Source organism: Oncorhynchus gorbuscha, linkage group LG10 (genome assembly GCF_021184085.1).
Source record: "Oncorhynchus gorbuscha isolate QuinsamMale2020 ecotype Even-year linkage group LG10, OgorEven_v1.0, whole genome shotgun sequence".
In the NCBI taxonomy this organism is placed as follows: Eukaryota; Metazoa; Chordata; class Actinopteri; order Salmoniformes; family Salmonidae; genus Oncorhynchus; species Oncorhynchus gorbuscha.
The window spans coordinates 42,934,277-42,951,804 of NC_060182.1; the positions used below are offsets into that span (position 1 = coordinate 42,934,277).

Sequence of the window (17,528 nt, forward strand, 5' to 3'; positions counted from 1 at the left end):
GTGTGTGTGTGTGTGTGTGTGTGTGTGTGTGTGTGTGTGTGTGTGTGTGTGTGTGTGTGTGTGTGTGTGTGTGTGTGTGTGTGTGTGTGTGTGTGTGTGTGTGTGTGTGTGTGTGTGTGTGTGTGTGTGTGTGTGTGTGTGTGTGTGTGTGTGTGTGTGTGTGCACATTGAGGCTGTTTAATCTGGAAGAGGGGATTGATTTCCTAACACATCGCAAGCATGCCCTTTTCCCAGGAAGGTGTTAATTCCCAATGGTAACATACTGATTAAAGAGATTTGAAGTAATTCCTAGACATTCATTCCATTGACATTGACCATGAGCCATGTTGCAACTGTGCTATTGAGATTAAATAAAAGGATCCCTGCAAGATACGTGGTAATATGGCTACATACACACATGGAATAGTAGGTGCTACATATACTGTATGTAACACAGTAGTAAAATGGTTACAATGACTAGGCTACATTAGCAACAGAGGATCGCCTGTTTGGGCCTGTATGGGCAGAAGTAAGTTTAAAACAAATACTGTATGCCACTGTATATAAACTAGATAAGTGCTTCTGGGCAGGAAGACTGTGAGGTACATTTTTCTTACTCTGACGTTAGGAAACCTCATTGTAATACTATTATATTACTTATGTACTCTACGTTATGCGTCAGTACCCTCTATACCCCACAGCTGATATTGTTCTATAACTCCTTCATGTTGAGACATGTTTGAGGCAGTTCATTCAGTTGTCTCTGACCGAAACTCAGCTTCACCTTGTCCTCTAAGCTAATAAGCCTTTACCTTTAGAACTGTAACTGAAGGGGCCACTAATGGACCCAACAAACTATTATCTCTTCCTATGTTTTGATATGAAGTATTTCCCTGTAGGAAACTGTAAGGCTATTTTATATACAGTACAAGTCAATAGTTTGAACACACTGACTCATTCCAGGGTTTTCTTTATTTTTTACTATTTTCTACATTGTACAATAATAGTGAATCATGTAGTAACCAAAAAAGTGTCAAACAAATCAAAATATTTTGGGGATTTTATATTCTTCAAAGTAGCCATCCTTTGCCTCAATGACAGCTTTGCACACTCTTGGCATTCTCTCAACCAGCTTCACCTGGAATACTGTTTTGAAGGAGTTCCCACATGTGCTGAGCATTTGTTGGCTGCTTCTCCTTCACTTTGCGGTCCAACTCATCTCAAACCATTTCAATTGGGTTGAGGTCAAGTGATTGTGGAGGCCAGCCCATCTGATGCAGCACTCCATCACTCTCCTTCTTGGTCAAATAGCCCTTACACATACTGGAGGTGTGTTGGGTTATTGTCCTGTTGAAAAACAAAAGATAGTCCTACTAAGCGTAAACCAGATGGGATGGGTCGCTGCAGAATGCTGTGGTAGCCATGCTGGTTAAGTGTGCCTTGAATTCTAAATACATCACTGACAGTGTCACCAGCAAAGCACCCCCACTCCATCACTCCTCCTCCTCTATGCTTCATGGTGGGAAAACCACATGCGGAGATCATCTGTTCACCTACTCTGCGTCTCACAAAGACACGGCGGTTGGAACCAAAAATCTCAAAGTTGGACTCATCAGACCAAAGGACAGATTTCCACCGGTTTAATGTCAATTGCTCATCTTTCATGGCCCAAGCAAGTATTTTCTTCTTATTGGTGTCCTTTAGTAGTGGTTTATTTGCAGCAAATCGACTACGAAGGCCTGATTCACCCAGTCTCCTCTGAATAGTTGATGTTGAGATGTGTCTGTTACTTGAACTCTGTGAAGTATTTATTTGGGCTGCAATTTCTGAGGCTGGTAACTCTAATGAACTTTACCTCTGTAGCAGAGGTAACTCTGGGTCTTCCTTTCCTGTGGTGGTCCTCATGAGAGCCAGGTTCATCATTGTGCTTGATGGTTTTTGTGACAGCACTTGAAGAAACTTTCAAAGTTCTGGATTTACTGACCGTCATGTCTTAAAGTAATGATGGACTGTCGTTTCTCTTTGCTTATTTGAGCTGTTCTTGACATAATATGGACTTGGTCTTTTACCTAATAGGGCTTTCTTTTGTACACCAACCCTACCTTGTCAAATTACAACTGATTGGCTCAAATGCATAAGAAGGAAAGAAATTCCACAAACTTTTAATAAGGCACACCTGTTAATTGAAATGCATTCCAGGTGACCTCATGACGCTGTTTAAGAGTACGCTAAGAGTGTGCAAAGCTGTCATCAGGGCGAAGGGTGGCTACTTTCAAGAATCTCCAATATAAAATATATTTAGATTTGTTTAACACTTTTTTGGTTACTATATGATTCCATATGTGTTATTTCCTAGTTTTGACGTCTTCACTATTATTCTACAATGTAGAAAATTGTAAAAATAAAGAAAATCCCTCGAATGAGTAGGTGTGTCCAAACTTTAGACTGGTACTGGAACTGCTATATGAAACTATGTTATATAAGCAGTGGTTTGGAGGTGATGGAGGTTGGGCTTATGACAGTAAGGCTGCTTGTGGAGCTCCTGTGAGGCAGGGTGGAACACCCAGGCATGGGAAGGGGAGCCATGATTCCCATCACCTCCACAGCTCAGTTAGGCTACACTCTGGCTCTGTTCGAGCTTGTCCCTGATCTCAGCCCTGTAGCATACAGTAATTACTGATAAGAGCTGGCAAAGGCCAAAAGGAGCGGTCTTACTGTGGTGAAATACAATAACTACCAGTAAATGTGTTCTAAACTCTTTTCCTGTAAACATAATGTGCAAACACACTCATGAATGAACACAGATTCCAGTCCACAGTGAGGGACAGTGTTACTCTAATATATTGTAATATATGCCATTTAGCAGACGCTTTTATCCAAAGCGACTTACAGTCAGAAATAGTCCTATATCTACGTTAGAAATAGTCCTATATCTACGGTAGAAATACTACTTCTCTTGATCTCTTGATCGCTCTCTCTATATATATATACAGTTTAACTTTGTACAGTTTAAAGCAGAGGGACTTTCTGTAGGGGAACCGACCAGAGGTAATAAATTAATCAATAGATGAATTAATGGATTAATGAATCAATCAAAAATGGGCAGGGGATTGGTGTGGGCAGAGGTAGAGATGCCAGAAGAAGACGTGGTAGAGGACATGTAGTAGGTAAGGTCTCAGGTGGAGGTGCTCTTGGAGAAGTTGGGATAAAGCACCGCAGCAATCACTGCTACCATCACTGCTACAACTGGCATCCAGGGGCTCCAACCGGCCTTTCTACCACAACTGGCTGAACCACCAATACAGCAAGGCCGGGATAAGGCCGATGAAAATGGCCTGGACAGGCTGCAATATGGGTGGATTCTTGCCCAGCAGTTTGAGGTTAACTTTACACTGTTCCAGCTCCTCGTTGATGGAGCGTTTCTCCTGCTCAGTCCTCTCACAACACTTCCTCAGATCACACAGCAAGTTCTGAGTGTCCTCATACTCTATCTGCAGGCTCTGTGTCCTGCTAGCAGCCTGGGTTAGCTGTGACTCCAGCTTGTTAGCGTCCTGGAGCTGTTGGTTCTGCAGTGAGCCCAGTCTACTCTGCATCTCTCCCTGGGACTTCTCCAAACTCTGCAGATTGCTGCTCAGACTGGCAGTCTGCTTCCTGGAACTGTCCAGGTCTGTCTCCAGTCCGTGTAGTCTGTTCACCAGGGTCGTCTTCTCAGAACGGAGACACTCACACTCCTGCTGCAGACTGGGACAGTCCTTCTGAAGACGCTCCAACTCCCCTTGTAGATCGTTAGTTCTCTGCTGGTGCAGGCTCTGCTGTTGGATGGTGGCCTGCAGGGAGTTGATCTCCTGTTCGTATTTCGACGTAGCCTGACGCCACTTCTCCAGCTCGGCCGTGACACCTCCCAGGTCCCTCTGCAGGGCAGCGATGTCTCGCTCCCTCTCGGCCGTGGCGGCCTCCATGGCGTGGTGGAGAACTAGCACCTCCTCCTGAGCAGAGTACAGCTCCTCCTGTGTGCTGCTGATGCTGCTTTCTCTCTGCTCCTTCAGCTCCTCCATGTCTACCGCTAGCTCCCCCAACTGACTCTGTAGGTACTGGATCTGCTTGGCTGACTCCTCAGTCTGCTGCCTGTTACTCCTCCTCTTCCAGTAAGGCCTGGAGCTGCAGACACTTCTGCTTGCCTGTGTTGGCCAACTCCTGGGCCTCCAGCAGCTCTCTGTGGAGGTGGTGAATCACCTGCTCTCTGTCCCCGGGCTCCAGGTTGGCCATCCGCAGCTCATCTTTGAGCAGGGCGACCCTGTTCTGTGGCTCGTTCAGTTCACGATCATCCATGTTTCCATCTGACGTGTCGTCACTGCTGCGGTTCTGGCTGGGGCTCAGAGTATCTGACATTTCAGTGTCTTTAGCATCCAGTTGGTTTTCTTTGAGTTGGTCAGGATTGGCAAGGTGGTCTCCTGCTGCTGTCTGGCTGTTCTGCAGGTGGGCATCTATCACCTCATCAAAGTTAGCCAGCCTGTGCAAGGAAGAACCCACTGCTTCTTTCAACTGCTTCACAGCTAAACTGTTGTTGTCCTTGATGCTTTTCTCCTGCAGCTGTTCTAAACCAACTTGCAGGGCAGTGAGGCGTTCGTTAGAGAAGTCGTTATCAGCCTGTAAGGCCTCAAAGCGGGCCTGTAGAGCCTGTTCCTTCTCCTCCATCTCATCAATACAAAGCTGCAGTTCCTTCTTCTCCATCTGACCCCTCTGAGTCAACTCCTCCTGACGACCCTCTGCCAGCTTTATCTTGTCAGTGAGGTCCTTGATCTCGTTGACAGCGCCGTTGTATTTATTAGCCAGTTCTCTGAGCTCTTCATGGTTCCTCTCATTCATCTCCTTCAGGTGGGAACACTCATCCTCCGTGTGACTGAGGCTTCGCTCAACCTCTGACAGCTTCCTGGCCACCTCTATCTTCTCCTGCAGGACCCTCCTCAGGGACTCTTTGGCAGTAATCTCATAGTTGTACTTGTCTTCCTGCAGAGTTACCAGCTCGTTACGCATACCATTCTCTGTTTGGTTTTTAGAGTAGGACTGCAGCTGGTTGCCCATCACCCCTAGTCTGGAGAGAAGCCGGTCCTCATCTATCAGAGCCTGCCAGCTGCTCTCTGAAGCCTCCTGTGTGGTGGCCAGTAGGCACTGCAACGTTGCCAACTTCTGTTCCAACATCTGCTCCCTGTGTAGGGCCTCCTGCAGATACTGGGAGAGCTGGAAGAGTTCCTGAGAGTACATAATGGGGGTGTTGGCTGCAACCTTATCAACAGGAAGTGGTAAAGGTGCTTGGATGACATCTGACCGTCGTCGAGCCTCCACGCCGTCCGGTAGAAACAGCTTGATTGTAGATTACTTGATTACTTGATTGTAGATTACAGCTTGATTACTCTAGCCACCCTTGTGGCTGTTCTCTCTGCTACTGCACGGATGGCAAGCGATAATGGAGCTCTAGCTCAAAGATGCTCCTAAATAACTTCTACCCCCAAGCCATAAGACTCCTGAACAGCTAATCAAATGGCTACCCAGAGTATTTGCATTGACTCCGTACCGGTACCCCCTGTATATAGCCTCCACATTGACTCCGTACCGGTACCCCCTGTATATAGCCGCCACATTGACTCCGTACCGGTACCCCCTGTATATAGCCTCCACATTGACTCCGTACCGGTACCCCCTGTATATAGCCTCCACATTGACTCCGTACCGGTACCCCCTGTATATAGCCTCCACATTGACTCCTACCGGTACCCCCTGTATATAGCCTCCACATTGACTCCGTACGGTACCCCCTGTATATAGCCTCCACATTGACTCCGTACCGGTACCCCCTGTATATAGCCTCCACATTGACTCGGTACCGGTACCCCCTGTATATAGCCTCCACATTTCACGGTACCCCCTGTATATAGCCTCCACATTGACTCGGTACCGGTACCCCCTGTATATAGCCTCCACATTGACTCGGTACCGGTACCCCCTGTATATAGCCTCCACATTTGTTACAGGTACCCCCTGTATATAGCCTCCACATTGACTCGGTACCGGTACCCCCTGTATATAGCCTCCACATTGACTCGGTACCGGTACCCCCTGTATATAGCCTCCACATTGACTCGGTACCGGTACCCCCTGTATATAGCCTCCACATTGACTCCGTACCGGTACCCCCTGTATATAGCCTCCACATTGACTCCGTACCGGTACCCCCTGTATATAGCCCCGCTATTGTTATTTACTTCTGCTCTTTAATCATTCTTATCTCTTACTTTTTTAGATATTTTCTTAAAACTGCATTGATGGTTAAGGGCTTGTAAGTAAGCAATTCACTGTAATATTCACTTGTTGTATTCGTAGCAAGTGACAAAATTGTTTGATTTAATTTGTTACAGTGACTCATGTAAGTCCACAGGGAGGGACAGGGCTACTGTAACTCATGTAAGTCCACAGGGAGGGACAGTGTTACTGTAACTCATGTAAGTCCACAGGGAGGGACAGGGCTACTGTAACTCATGTAAGTCCACAGGGAGGGACAGTGTTACTGTAACTCATGTAAGTTCACAGGGAGGGACAGTGTTACTGTAACTCATGTAAGTCCACAGGGAGGGGCAGTGTTACTGTAACTCATGTAAGTCCACAGGGAGGGACAGAGTTACTGTAACTCATGTAAGTCCACAGGGAGGGACAGTGTTACTGTAACTCATGTAAGTACACAGGGAGGGACAGTGTTACTGTAACTCATGTAAGTCCACAGGGAGGGACAGTGTTACTGTAAGTCCACAGGGAGGGACAGTGTTACTGTAACTCATGTAAGTCCACAGGGAGGGACAGTGTTACTGTAACTCATGTAAGTCCACAGGGAGGGACAGTGTTACTGTAACTCATGTAAGTCCACAGGGAGGGACAGGGCTACTGTAACTCATGTAAGTCCACAGGGAGGGACAGTGTTACTGTAACTCATGTAAGTCCACAGGGAGGGACAGTGTTACTGTAACTCATGCAAGTCCACAGGGAGGGACAGGGTTACTGTAACTCATGTAAGTCCACAGGGAGAGACAGTGTTACTGTAACTCATGTAAGTCCACAGGGAGGGACAGTGTTACTGTAACTCATGTAAGTCCACAGGGAGGGACAGGGTTACTGTAACTCATGTAAGTCCACAGGGAGGGGCAGTGTTACTGTAACTGAGTGCATGAGTATGAAGGCTCCTCAATTTTGCTACGAAGTTCCAATTGCACACAACTATCCAGCTCTTGGGACCTTCATTAAGCTACAATTACAAAATCCCGCACACAGCAAACCCAAAGCACTTTAGTTCAAAATTTGAAGAATGGACACTAAAGGAACAATATAATCATATCTTATTTTTTAAAAACTTTTTACTGTAAGTTGAATCGGATACAAAAACAAGACAAACCCTTTTTTCAGAGCGCCATGGTGTTATCACAATAAACAGTTTGGGTTCAAACATACTGTCCACGAGTAATCCCATACCAATGTTCCCCTGCAACTCTGTACTGACGTGAAAGTGTGAGTACAACAGTTTAAATGTGTTTGTGCCCATCTATGCTTGCCTGCATGCATGTACTGTATATATTGTGTGTGTGATAAAACGCAAAAGGATCCACAGCTTTATAGTACATGTGTAATTTGGTTTTATGGACATGAAGAGAATCAGAGGAATGACAAAAACACTTTCTTTCATTGCAACACAAGTCACTCAAATTGCAGATGGCTGGAGGTGCAAATTTCCCAAGCTCACTTCCATTTCCTGACCAGGACGACGTAAGGAGGAGGGTTCCCTCAGACAGAGAGCAGCCTCTGAAGGCCACACTGTGCCCTGGGGGAGGTGGGTGGATACAACAGGCCCAGGGCAGTCCTGTCCCAGGGCAGACTGCGGAGCACTGCCAATCTTATCAGACTGGAGAACCAGCTATTCTATGTTTAGTATTTGGTTGTGCAACTGTGTCGGGTGAAGAGGTTAGGGAGATGGATTGAAGACCAAAAGGGCAGCAAGTTCATGGTCCATACAATAGGTTGAACATTGGTTGTTGAAGAATTAACTGGATTTCCTAGTTGTGGGATTACATATCTGGCTGGTGAATGAATGATATGCAGGTTGACGTTTATTGTCATGAGTCTTGTCCTGGTGGTCCTGAGTGATTTCCTCTTAGATAGGCCAGCTGCAAAGTCAAAATTGGCTGTATTGTAAAAATTCATGAAAACAAAAATGTGTGTTTTGGTCTTAATTTAAGGTTAGGCATTAGGGTTATCAGGGTGGTTATGGGTTGGTTTAAAATCAGATTTGATAACTTTGTGGCTTTGCCAGCTAGTGACCACTCTGCAGAGCTGCCTCCAGAACAAGATTCATGACGAAAACACTAAACTGCGAATAATATGGGACAAATGCATGCTTTATGCGTGCTGAGTGAGTAGAAACAAAGGAACGCGTTTAAAACTCCTTTGGCCACTATTTGGTCATGGATTATAATCTAATTAGTACGCCAGAAAGTCAGTCAAAGTGCGGCTTGCTACCAAAACTTTTATATCTCGATTTTGCAAGTGTGCAACAGAGTGCAGATAGAGAGCAAACAGAGAGACAGCTACTGTAGAGGGAGCAAAGTCTGCCCGCACTTCAAAGGCCTTAATCTAATCTCAAACTCTGCAATATAGACGAAAACAAACCGATATGGAGACAACGAGAGAGCACGAGAAGAGAACAAATTATATATGGATTTTATATGAGGGAAACTAATAATTTTAGTTCTTCATCATATCCAATCGAAATTACATAAATCTTAATGATATTTTCTCTGAAAATTCAGCTCTGTGTTTTGCAAAACAGCTGCAGGGATGGACTTTGAATGGAATCATATCTCTCCCTGGTAATCAGCCAGCAAAGGAAGTTGATAACCATGTTAACTTCTGTGAAGAATTGACTCATCTCAGATAATACAACCACAGTCAACAGAGATGGTTGCATACTCTGTTGCTTCTGCAACTAAAACAATGACTGGTGTCCCTAAACTGTCATACCTGGATGGACCATCCCATTGACAGCTGAACAGCAACCCTTTCACTCCTGGACTTCACTTTGAACACACAGTGCATATAGTCACATGAATAACCCCACACTGAGTATACCTATGAGCTCCACCTGTGAAGTCTGACCTATAACGTGTTTGAACCCACTCACCTCCATCCACAGCCAGGCCAGGTGCAGGCAAAGGGCTTCTCCCCCGTGTGCCTCCTCAGGTGGGCCTTCAGGTGGCTGCTCTTAGTGTACATCTTGGCACATCCAGGGAAAGTACACTTATGCATTTTTATAAGGTCCGCTACCGAGCTCTTCTGGAACTTCTGTCCTCCCACCAGGATCCCTGCAGCCTGGCCACCTGCAAGCCCACCCTCCCCGGGACCCAGGGGCTTGGCGGCTATGGGTACGGGTGCGATGCGCACAAATTTGGAAGATGTGCCATTGAGATTAGCTGGGGACATCAGCTGGGGCACCAGGGCAAAAGTCTGGCCCTGGATGTTGACCAGGAGCTGGGCAATTTTGATGTCTGAGGTGGGCTGGGTGGTCTGCTGTGATACTGGTGTTGGTATCGCACCTGGGATTGGCTCTTGCTTAATCTGGATTGGTTGAATCTGCAGGATGACAGGCGACACACCGGACCCCTCTGCTGATGCTGGTGTCCCAGCACTGTCTTCCTGTTTAATCCCACTACAAACGTCGGAGTCTGTTATCGGGGATGTTGGTGTGTGTTTGGTCTCTGTGGTGAGGTCAGTAGCACCGGCAACAGGTACTGTTTGGTCTGAGTGCGCTAGCCCAGGCACTGACCCTGTCACCTGACTGCTAACATCCAACATCCCACCCTCGCAAGCCTCATTCTTCAACGCCACCACCTCCATATTCTCCTCCAGGAACTCCTCTATCTCCTCCAGGGTGGGCTGAAACAGCAGCCCTATGTGATCATCCAGGTCCGCTGGGAACTCAGGAAACTCAAAGCACTCCTCTTTGGTTGTCGGAGACAGGCGGTCCCTCTTTGACTCCCATGCTAGACCCATGGGGAGGATGGGTGGTACTGAGGGGGATAGAGAGGGAGTAACTCCACGTCTCAGTGTGGCCTGGGAGAGCAGGAAGTCCAGGAGACCGTCCTGGCTCTCTCCACTGCTGCTGCCGCTGCCATAGCTGGAACCCAGCACCTGGGACTCAGGGCTGGAGCAGGAGCGGGCGCTGGACGAGTCACTCAGGTCGTCCTCTGAGAACGGGGAGGACAGCGCCTGGTAGACACCCGTGTCTGTCACCATGTCCGATGCGTGATGGTCTGCCGGAGAGTTGGCGTAATACATGAAGGTCTCCTCGCCTATCGGCAAGTGATCCACCATTCCTGTCCTGTGCCAGTCACAGCTCTGCTAGCTCCCCTCTGGTTTATACTAGTTATACGTGTATTATTCAGTTTCTCCTCTTCTCCCTAGAAAAGAGGAATAGATGTCCATCATGAGTGAAGAATGGCATGGCAATGGAGAAAATGACAAGAAAGAGAGATCATTTTATCCTCCACTAACAACAATAACTCAAGAGTCATAAGGATAGTTATATAGCACTTCTATCCCTCCAGCGTTTCCCAACTCCAGTCCTCCAGTACCCCTAACAGCACACATTTTTGTTGTAACCCCAGACAAGCACACCTGATTCAACTTGTCAGCTAATCTACAAGCCCTCAATGATCCCCCCTGAATCTGGTGAGTTTGTCCAGGGCTAAAACAAGCATGTGTGTTGATGGGAGTACTTGAGGAGCTGTGAGCAACTGGTTTAGACAGTAAATATTAGCTGGCCTGCCGAGGGTTAATGGGTTCTTATTCAACCTCAGCTTGGGCATGGAGCAATGCCACTGAACCTTTTGTTGTTGTTGATGATTTTTTGAGTAAAAAAAAAACAAACAGTTGTTTTGCAAGTCAGGAGTGTCCTTATAGCCGTTCCAATTTAAAGAGTATGTTTCCACTTCACTTTCACGTGGTCGTAAAAACCAAGGTCGAAAAAAGATTTTTCTCGATATACAGGTAACTGACAAAATAAAGGAAACACCAAACATAAAGTGTCTTAGCATTGGGCCACCATGAGCCAGAACAGCTTCAATGCACCTTGGCACGGCGGTGGAAAACTCTGTCTTGGTGCCGCTCCAGAATCTCCAATAAGTGTTTCATTGGGTTGAGATCTTGTGACTGAGACAGCCATGGCATATGGTTTACATAGTTTCAATGCTCAACAAACCATTCAGTGACCACTCGTGCTCTGTGGATGGGGGAATAGCCATGGTAGCCAAAATAACGGCCCAAATAATAGCCATCCCAGCATTTTCATAGATGAACCCAAGCATGATGGGATGTTAATTGCATAATTAAGTCAGGAACCACACTTGTGTGGAAGCACCTGCTTTCAATATCATTTGTATCCCTCATTTACTCAAGTGTTTCCATTATTTTTGGCAGTTACCAGTTACATTGCAATACTAGCCTAGTGTAATAGTAGGCCTAGTCTAATTCCCATAGGTTACTACAGGGCAGGCAACAGCTGCTGTCAACTTAACTTGTCAGCTTCAAATAATAGGCTTGCTTAACCACACATTTCAGTGCATTTTATCATCAAGTATTGGGCAACTTATTTTTCCACTATTCATTTCAATAATATTTTTTATATGTGATAAGTGAGGATTTACATGGTGTATTTTGTCTTCCAAGTATTATCCGCTTGGTATTTTCCTTGGGCAAACGTAAGAAAAACTTTTCTGTAAAATCGAAGAGATTTTGTTGGCAATGATTATCTGCCATTGGCTTGAATCATTATTAAAACTTAACTGTATTACACTGTACTAAATGTGGATGCTTGAAACTAGTTGAGCGCCCCCTTCCGTAGACCTAGAGCCTTCAGTGATTTGACCGATAATAACCTGCACATCATAAAAGCGTTGACAGCGTTGACTTGGCTACAACCAATACTTTGAATGGATCGGGCTGGGTGCAATTCACTTCTGTCATACTAGTAGCCTATTTGAATAAACCAAAATATTATTTAAAAATACGTAGCAGATAAAATGGTAACAACTAGACAACTATGGTGTAGGCAAGGTTAAAGATATGTACATTGTAGGCCTAACCACATTGATACCATGTGACAGTCTCCCTCATTCCTTTTCTGTGAGAAACATTTTTCTAGTTGAATTCAATAACCTATGCATTTAAAATATAGCCTATCCAAAGTAGTGCCATTTTGATGCGCATATCTACGGTGAAAAATATGTCCTTACACTATACAGTGCACCTTATGTCCACATACTCAACATAAGCCTGTTCATTCGACATAGCAGTTTTCCCCTACTGTGTGCGCCCCATAGGCAGAAAGCATGGAGCACCATGCGTCCTCTCGACGTAAACATGTTGTAATGTCCAGTGCAGCGACGGCCGAGGTAGCGCACCGGAAGACTCTCGCACCAATGCGTTTTCTACCATCACTTCCCATGTTAAACACTATTTACGGCATCGATTATACACTTACCTTTATGTATCGAGAGAAATGTTGTCCTTTCACCAAGTCTTAGTAAGAGATCACTTCTCCGGTGGCGAGATGACGTCAATAGTCAATAGGGTTGTGGATAACCCCTTGAGAGGAGCCGCTCATCGCAATGCGGAGCGGTAGAGCTGGAGCTACGATCTACTGTGGTAGTAGTACACCGTTACATGATTGGTGCTGTGTAGCTTATAAATAAAAAAAGGGGTTGGCAGTTGGTTTATGAAGGCTCGTCTGCTCTGCTCCTAGTATTGGTTGACAGCGCTTGGAGGCTGGGCTCCAAATTTGTCGTCAATAAACTCTCTACAGACAGACTCTAACCATGTTCACATCAACAGTTTTTATATTAGTAGAGTCATACAGTATATATATATATATATATATAAAAACACGACAGCTATGATGGAAACAGGAAGTGTCGGTGCAATAATGTAAATGCAGACAGATAATTAGTTTGTTCGGCAGGTGGGACCTTTTAGTTAACTTCGATACAATGTTTTTAAATACATATTTGCGCATAAAGGTGTTTCCACCGCCATTTCTCGCAAATATTGATTTAATAACCATTGTATCAAAGTAAACTTGGAATCACGCGATGATATGGTGTGTTCCTCCCACTACGACTCGTGAAACTATGCAGTTTATTAGGCTACGTATTAAATCAATAATGATGAAATTTACAAGGTGATGAAAGTGCACGGTGATCTTGATGCTCCTTTCCAATACATTATTCTGATGACATGATGATCGATGGTTGACTGCCGTTTGACAAATAAAAATATTCTCGCTCTTATCCATATGAATTTCATCACGTAGACTAGCCTACCTGCACAGCCTACGGATACTGTATCTGCGAGCCGTTGGCTATAGCGCAAGTACCAAGACCAGAGTAGGAACATTTACTATTTAATGCAACAGTTTTTGTGACAAAACTATTGGTTGAGTTGAAATGCATGGAAATATATTGAACTTTAGATTTTTATTAGGTACATAAACACTTCAAGGAAGTACGTGTTGTGTACACTAGGTCATCACGTACTCTATCAATCAATCACATTTATGTATAAAGCCCTTTTTTACATCAGCAGATGTCACAAAGTGCTTATACAGAAACCTAGTTTAAAACCCCAAACAGCAAGTAGTGCAGATGTAGAAGCATGGTGGCTAGGAATAAACTCCCTAGAATGGCCGGAACCTAGGTAGAAACCTAGATAGGAACCAGGCTCTGAGGGGTGGCCAGTCCTCTTCTGGCTGTGCTGGGTGGAGATTTTATTATATATTATATTATATATATGAGTACATGGCCATTAAGGCCAGATTGTTCTTCAAGATGTTCAAACGTTCATTGATGACAAGCCTGGTCAAATAATAATCACAGTGGTTGTAGAGGGTGCAACTGGTTATTTATCTGCAACAAGTAAATTTGCCTGAAACACACCACTGGTGGTAAAATGCTCATTTTCTTTATGCGGATTCTAGAATCTGTTTCCAATTGGATGGAAACGTAGCTACTGCAATTAAATGAATGCCCTCTTATCATCCTGCAGCTAAAACGCAATAGATTTGATTTGATTTGAATAGAGACTGTTGGAAACATTTATGCAATCATAGGGAATAACACATAGAAATCGATTTAATTATAAGAACATATGTGTTTGTATCTAAAATTGATTGTGCTCCATAAAATAAATGTAATCTAGCAGATCTGGTCATGGGCAATTTGTACACTGCAATAAATAAATAAAAAATACAACCACAAATGTAGCTGTTTCAAATGATTATTATTAGGTAACCAGTTCCTCAGCCTTTGTTTTTTGCCCAAATATAATTTTTGCATACATTTTCTCATGGTGGAGATAAATTTGGGTGAAAAGTTGCATAAACTAAGTTGAGTAAATTCGTATTCAGTTGAAACAACTAGATTTAAAGTGCCTCCTGACTGCTCCTTGAGGTCAGTGCCACATCTATGGCACAGTACAAAAGTGTAATGAAAGAGTATAAGGCAGGCTATACTCCACAGTGGCCGGTCTATATTTCCCATACAGATGAAATCTCTCCGGATTAGTTAACCAGCTAATGGTATCTTCAGGGAGCACCAGATTACACATGAGTGATTACCGAATAATATGAGAGTAAAAGTCTCACACTGGACGTTCTTTCTCCCACTAAATAAATTGTTTCGGACTGGTTAAGGGACATGTTGTTTCAATAGCCTACTCACAGATCCCTGCACATTAGCTTATTGATTACATAAGAAATAATATATAGCAATTGCATGATGGACTTAGTACATTTGAAATGGTAATCTTCTCTCTAGACAGGATTACTCTAATCTATTCTATATGTACACCCTACATGTAAAGAAAGATCTACCATTTTGGTTGGATGTAAATAGAATAATGGCATATTGTGTATAGAATAAAGACAGACAGGACAATAAAGCTTAGTGCTGGATACTGGGGACATGTTTACTGTCCATAAATGCATTGTCCAGTGCAACGCCAGCTCTTAAAGGGGGTTGGTGTGGCAATAGACAAGCCTGGTCCCCCATCACTCCTGTCCCAATAGGAACTTAAACCTGTAGTGGCCAAGCCAGGCTGGGGTGTTGAGGTTTTTCTCCAAGTTTCTGTCTTGGTGACAGGGGGGCAGTATTGAGTAGCTTGGATGAATAAGGTGTCCAGAGTAAACTGCCTGCTACTCTGTCCCAGATGCTAATATATGCATATTATTAGTAGTATTGAATAGAAAACACTCTGAAGTTTCTAAAACTGTTTGAATGATGTCTGTGAGTATAACAGAACACATATGACAGGCAAAAACCTGAGACAAATCCAACCAGGAAGTGGGAAATCTGAGGTTTGTCGTTTCATTTAAGTGGTTGCCTATCCAATGTCTATGGGGCCAGGTTGCACTTCCCAAGGCTTCCAGCAGATGTCAACAGTCTTTAGAAAGTTGTTTGAGAGTTCTATTGTGGAAGGGTGTCGAACAAGAGCGGTTTCAACAAGTGGACTAGGCTGAGGCCAATCAGTTGTTTTCTTCGCGGTCACGCGGACGCGCCGTTCCTTCTTTTTCCTCTGTAATGAATATGCTATTGTCCGGTTGGAATATTATTGAAGATTTATTATAAAAAGACCCTATGGATTGATTGTAAACATCGTTTGACATGTTTCTACAAACTAATGAAACTCTGTTGACTTTTGTCTGGATTTTGTGCTTGCGCATTGTGCCTTTAAAATGGTGAACTAAACGCACAAACAAAACAGAGGTATTTGGACATAAATATGGCATAATTGTTAAGGTTTTCTTGTGTCGAAGGAGAGGAGGACCAAACTGCAGCGTGGTTATTTCGATACATCTTTAACAAAAGATAAACACAAACAATACAAAACGTAACATGAAAAACCAAACCAGCCCTATCTGGTGCAAACAAACACAGAGACAGGAACAATCACCCATGAAACACTCAAAGAATATGGCTGCCTAAATATGGTTCCCAATCAGAGACAATGATAAACACCTGCCTCTGATTGAGAACCACTCTAGGCAACCATAGACTTACCTAGACATGTCTACTATACCACAATCCCATAACCTACAAAAACCCCAAAACAAAACACACCACATAAATAACCCATGTCACACCCTGGCCTGAACCAAAATAATAAAGAAAAACACAAAATACTAAGACCAGGGCGTGACAATAATCGAACAAAACAAACATTTATTGTGGAAGTGGGAGTACTGGGAGTGCATTCCGACGAAGATCAGCAAATGTAAGTGAAGATTTATAATGCTATTTATGACTTTTGTTGACTCCACAATTTGGCGGGTAACTGAATGGCGTGCTTCTGTGGCTGAACGCTGTTCTCAGATTATTGAATATTGTGCTTTTTCCGTAAAGCTTTTTTGAAATCTGACACTGCGGTTGCATTAAGAACAAGTTTATCTTTAATTCTATGTAAAACATGTATCTTTCATCAAAGTTTATGATGAGTATTTATGTTATTTGACGTGGTTCTCTGCAATTTCTCCGGATGTTTTGGAGGCATTTCTGAACATGGCGCCAATGTAAACTGAGGTTTTTGGATATAAATATGAACTTGATCGAACAAAACATACATGTATTGTGTAACATGAAGTCCTATGAGTGTCATCTGATGAAGATCGTCAAAGGTTAGTGATTAATTTGATCTATATTTCTGCTTTTTGTGACACCTCTCTTTGGTTGGAAAATGGCTGAATGTGTCATGTTTTGTCATTTATTATCATGTCTTGTCCCTGTGCTCCCCATTCTATTTGTTTCCCTCTGCTGGTCTTATTAGGTTCTTTCCCTCTTTCTATCCCTCTCTCTCCCCCTCCCTCTCTCACTCTCTCGCTCTCTCTTCTCTCTATCGTTCCGTTCCTGCTCCCAGCTGTTCCTATTCCCCTAATCATCATTTAGCCTTCCCACACCTGTTCCCGATCCTTTTCCCTGATTAGAGTCCCTATTTCTCTCCTTGTTATTCGTTTCTGCCCTGTCGGTTCCTTGTCTAGAATGCACCGTGCTGTGTTTGTGTATCGCCCTGTCGTGTCGTGTTTTCCTCAGATGCTGCGTGGTGAGCAGGTGTCTGAGTCTGTCTGGTTCAAGTGCCTTCCCGAGGCAACCTGCTGTTCACCTGCTGTTCAAGATCGAGTCTCCAGTTTGTCCTCGTCATTTCGAGTGAAAGTTGTGTTTTTTGATTGTATTTACTTTACTGGATTAAAGACTCTGTTTTCGCCAAGTCGCTTTTGGGTCCTCTTTCACCTGCATGACAGAAGGAACCGACCAAGGAATGGACCCAGCGACTTCAGACGCTCGTTACACTGCCGTCGAGATCCAAGGAGCCATGCTCGGCAGACACGAGCAGGAATTGTCTGCTGCTCGCCATGCCGTGGAGAACCTGGCCGCTCAGGTTTCCGACCTCTCTGGACAGTTCCAGAGTCT

General features: G+C 44.3%; 1 protein-coding gene and 1 pseudogene across 1 annotated transcript; both read right to left on the reverse strand.

Annotated features, from left to right (window-relative positions):
* Positions 1-2,833: 2,833 nt before the first annotated feature.
* On the reverse strand, positions 2,834-5,349 carry LOC124046896 (annotated as a pseudogene).
* Positions 5,350-9,192: 3,843 nt separating this feature from the next.
* On the reverse strand, positions 9,193-10,386 carry LOC124046897 (Krueppel-like factor 15). The gene has a single exon (XM_046367668.1). The coding sequence runs from the start codon at positions 10,384-10,386 to the stop codon at positions 9,193-9,195; it is 1,194 nt and encodes a 397-aa protein (XP_046223624.1).
* Positions 10,387-17,528: the final 7,142 nt, after the last annotated feature.

Excerpts from the sequence above, each read along its gene's own strand:
- LOC124046897 (XM_046367668.1), bottom strand. The coding sequence starts at position 10,386 with ATGGTGGATCACTTGCCGATAGGCGAGGAGACCTTCATGTATTACGCC.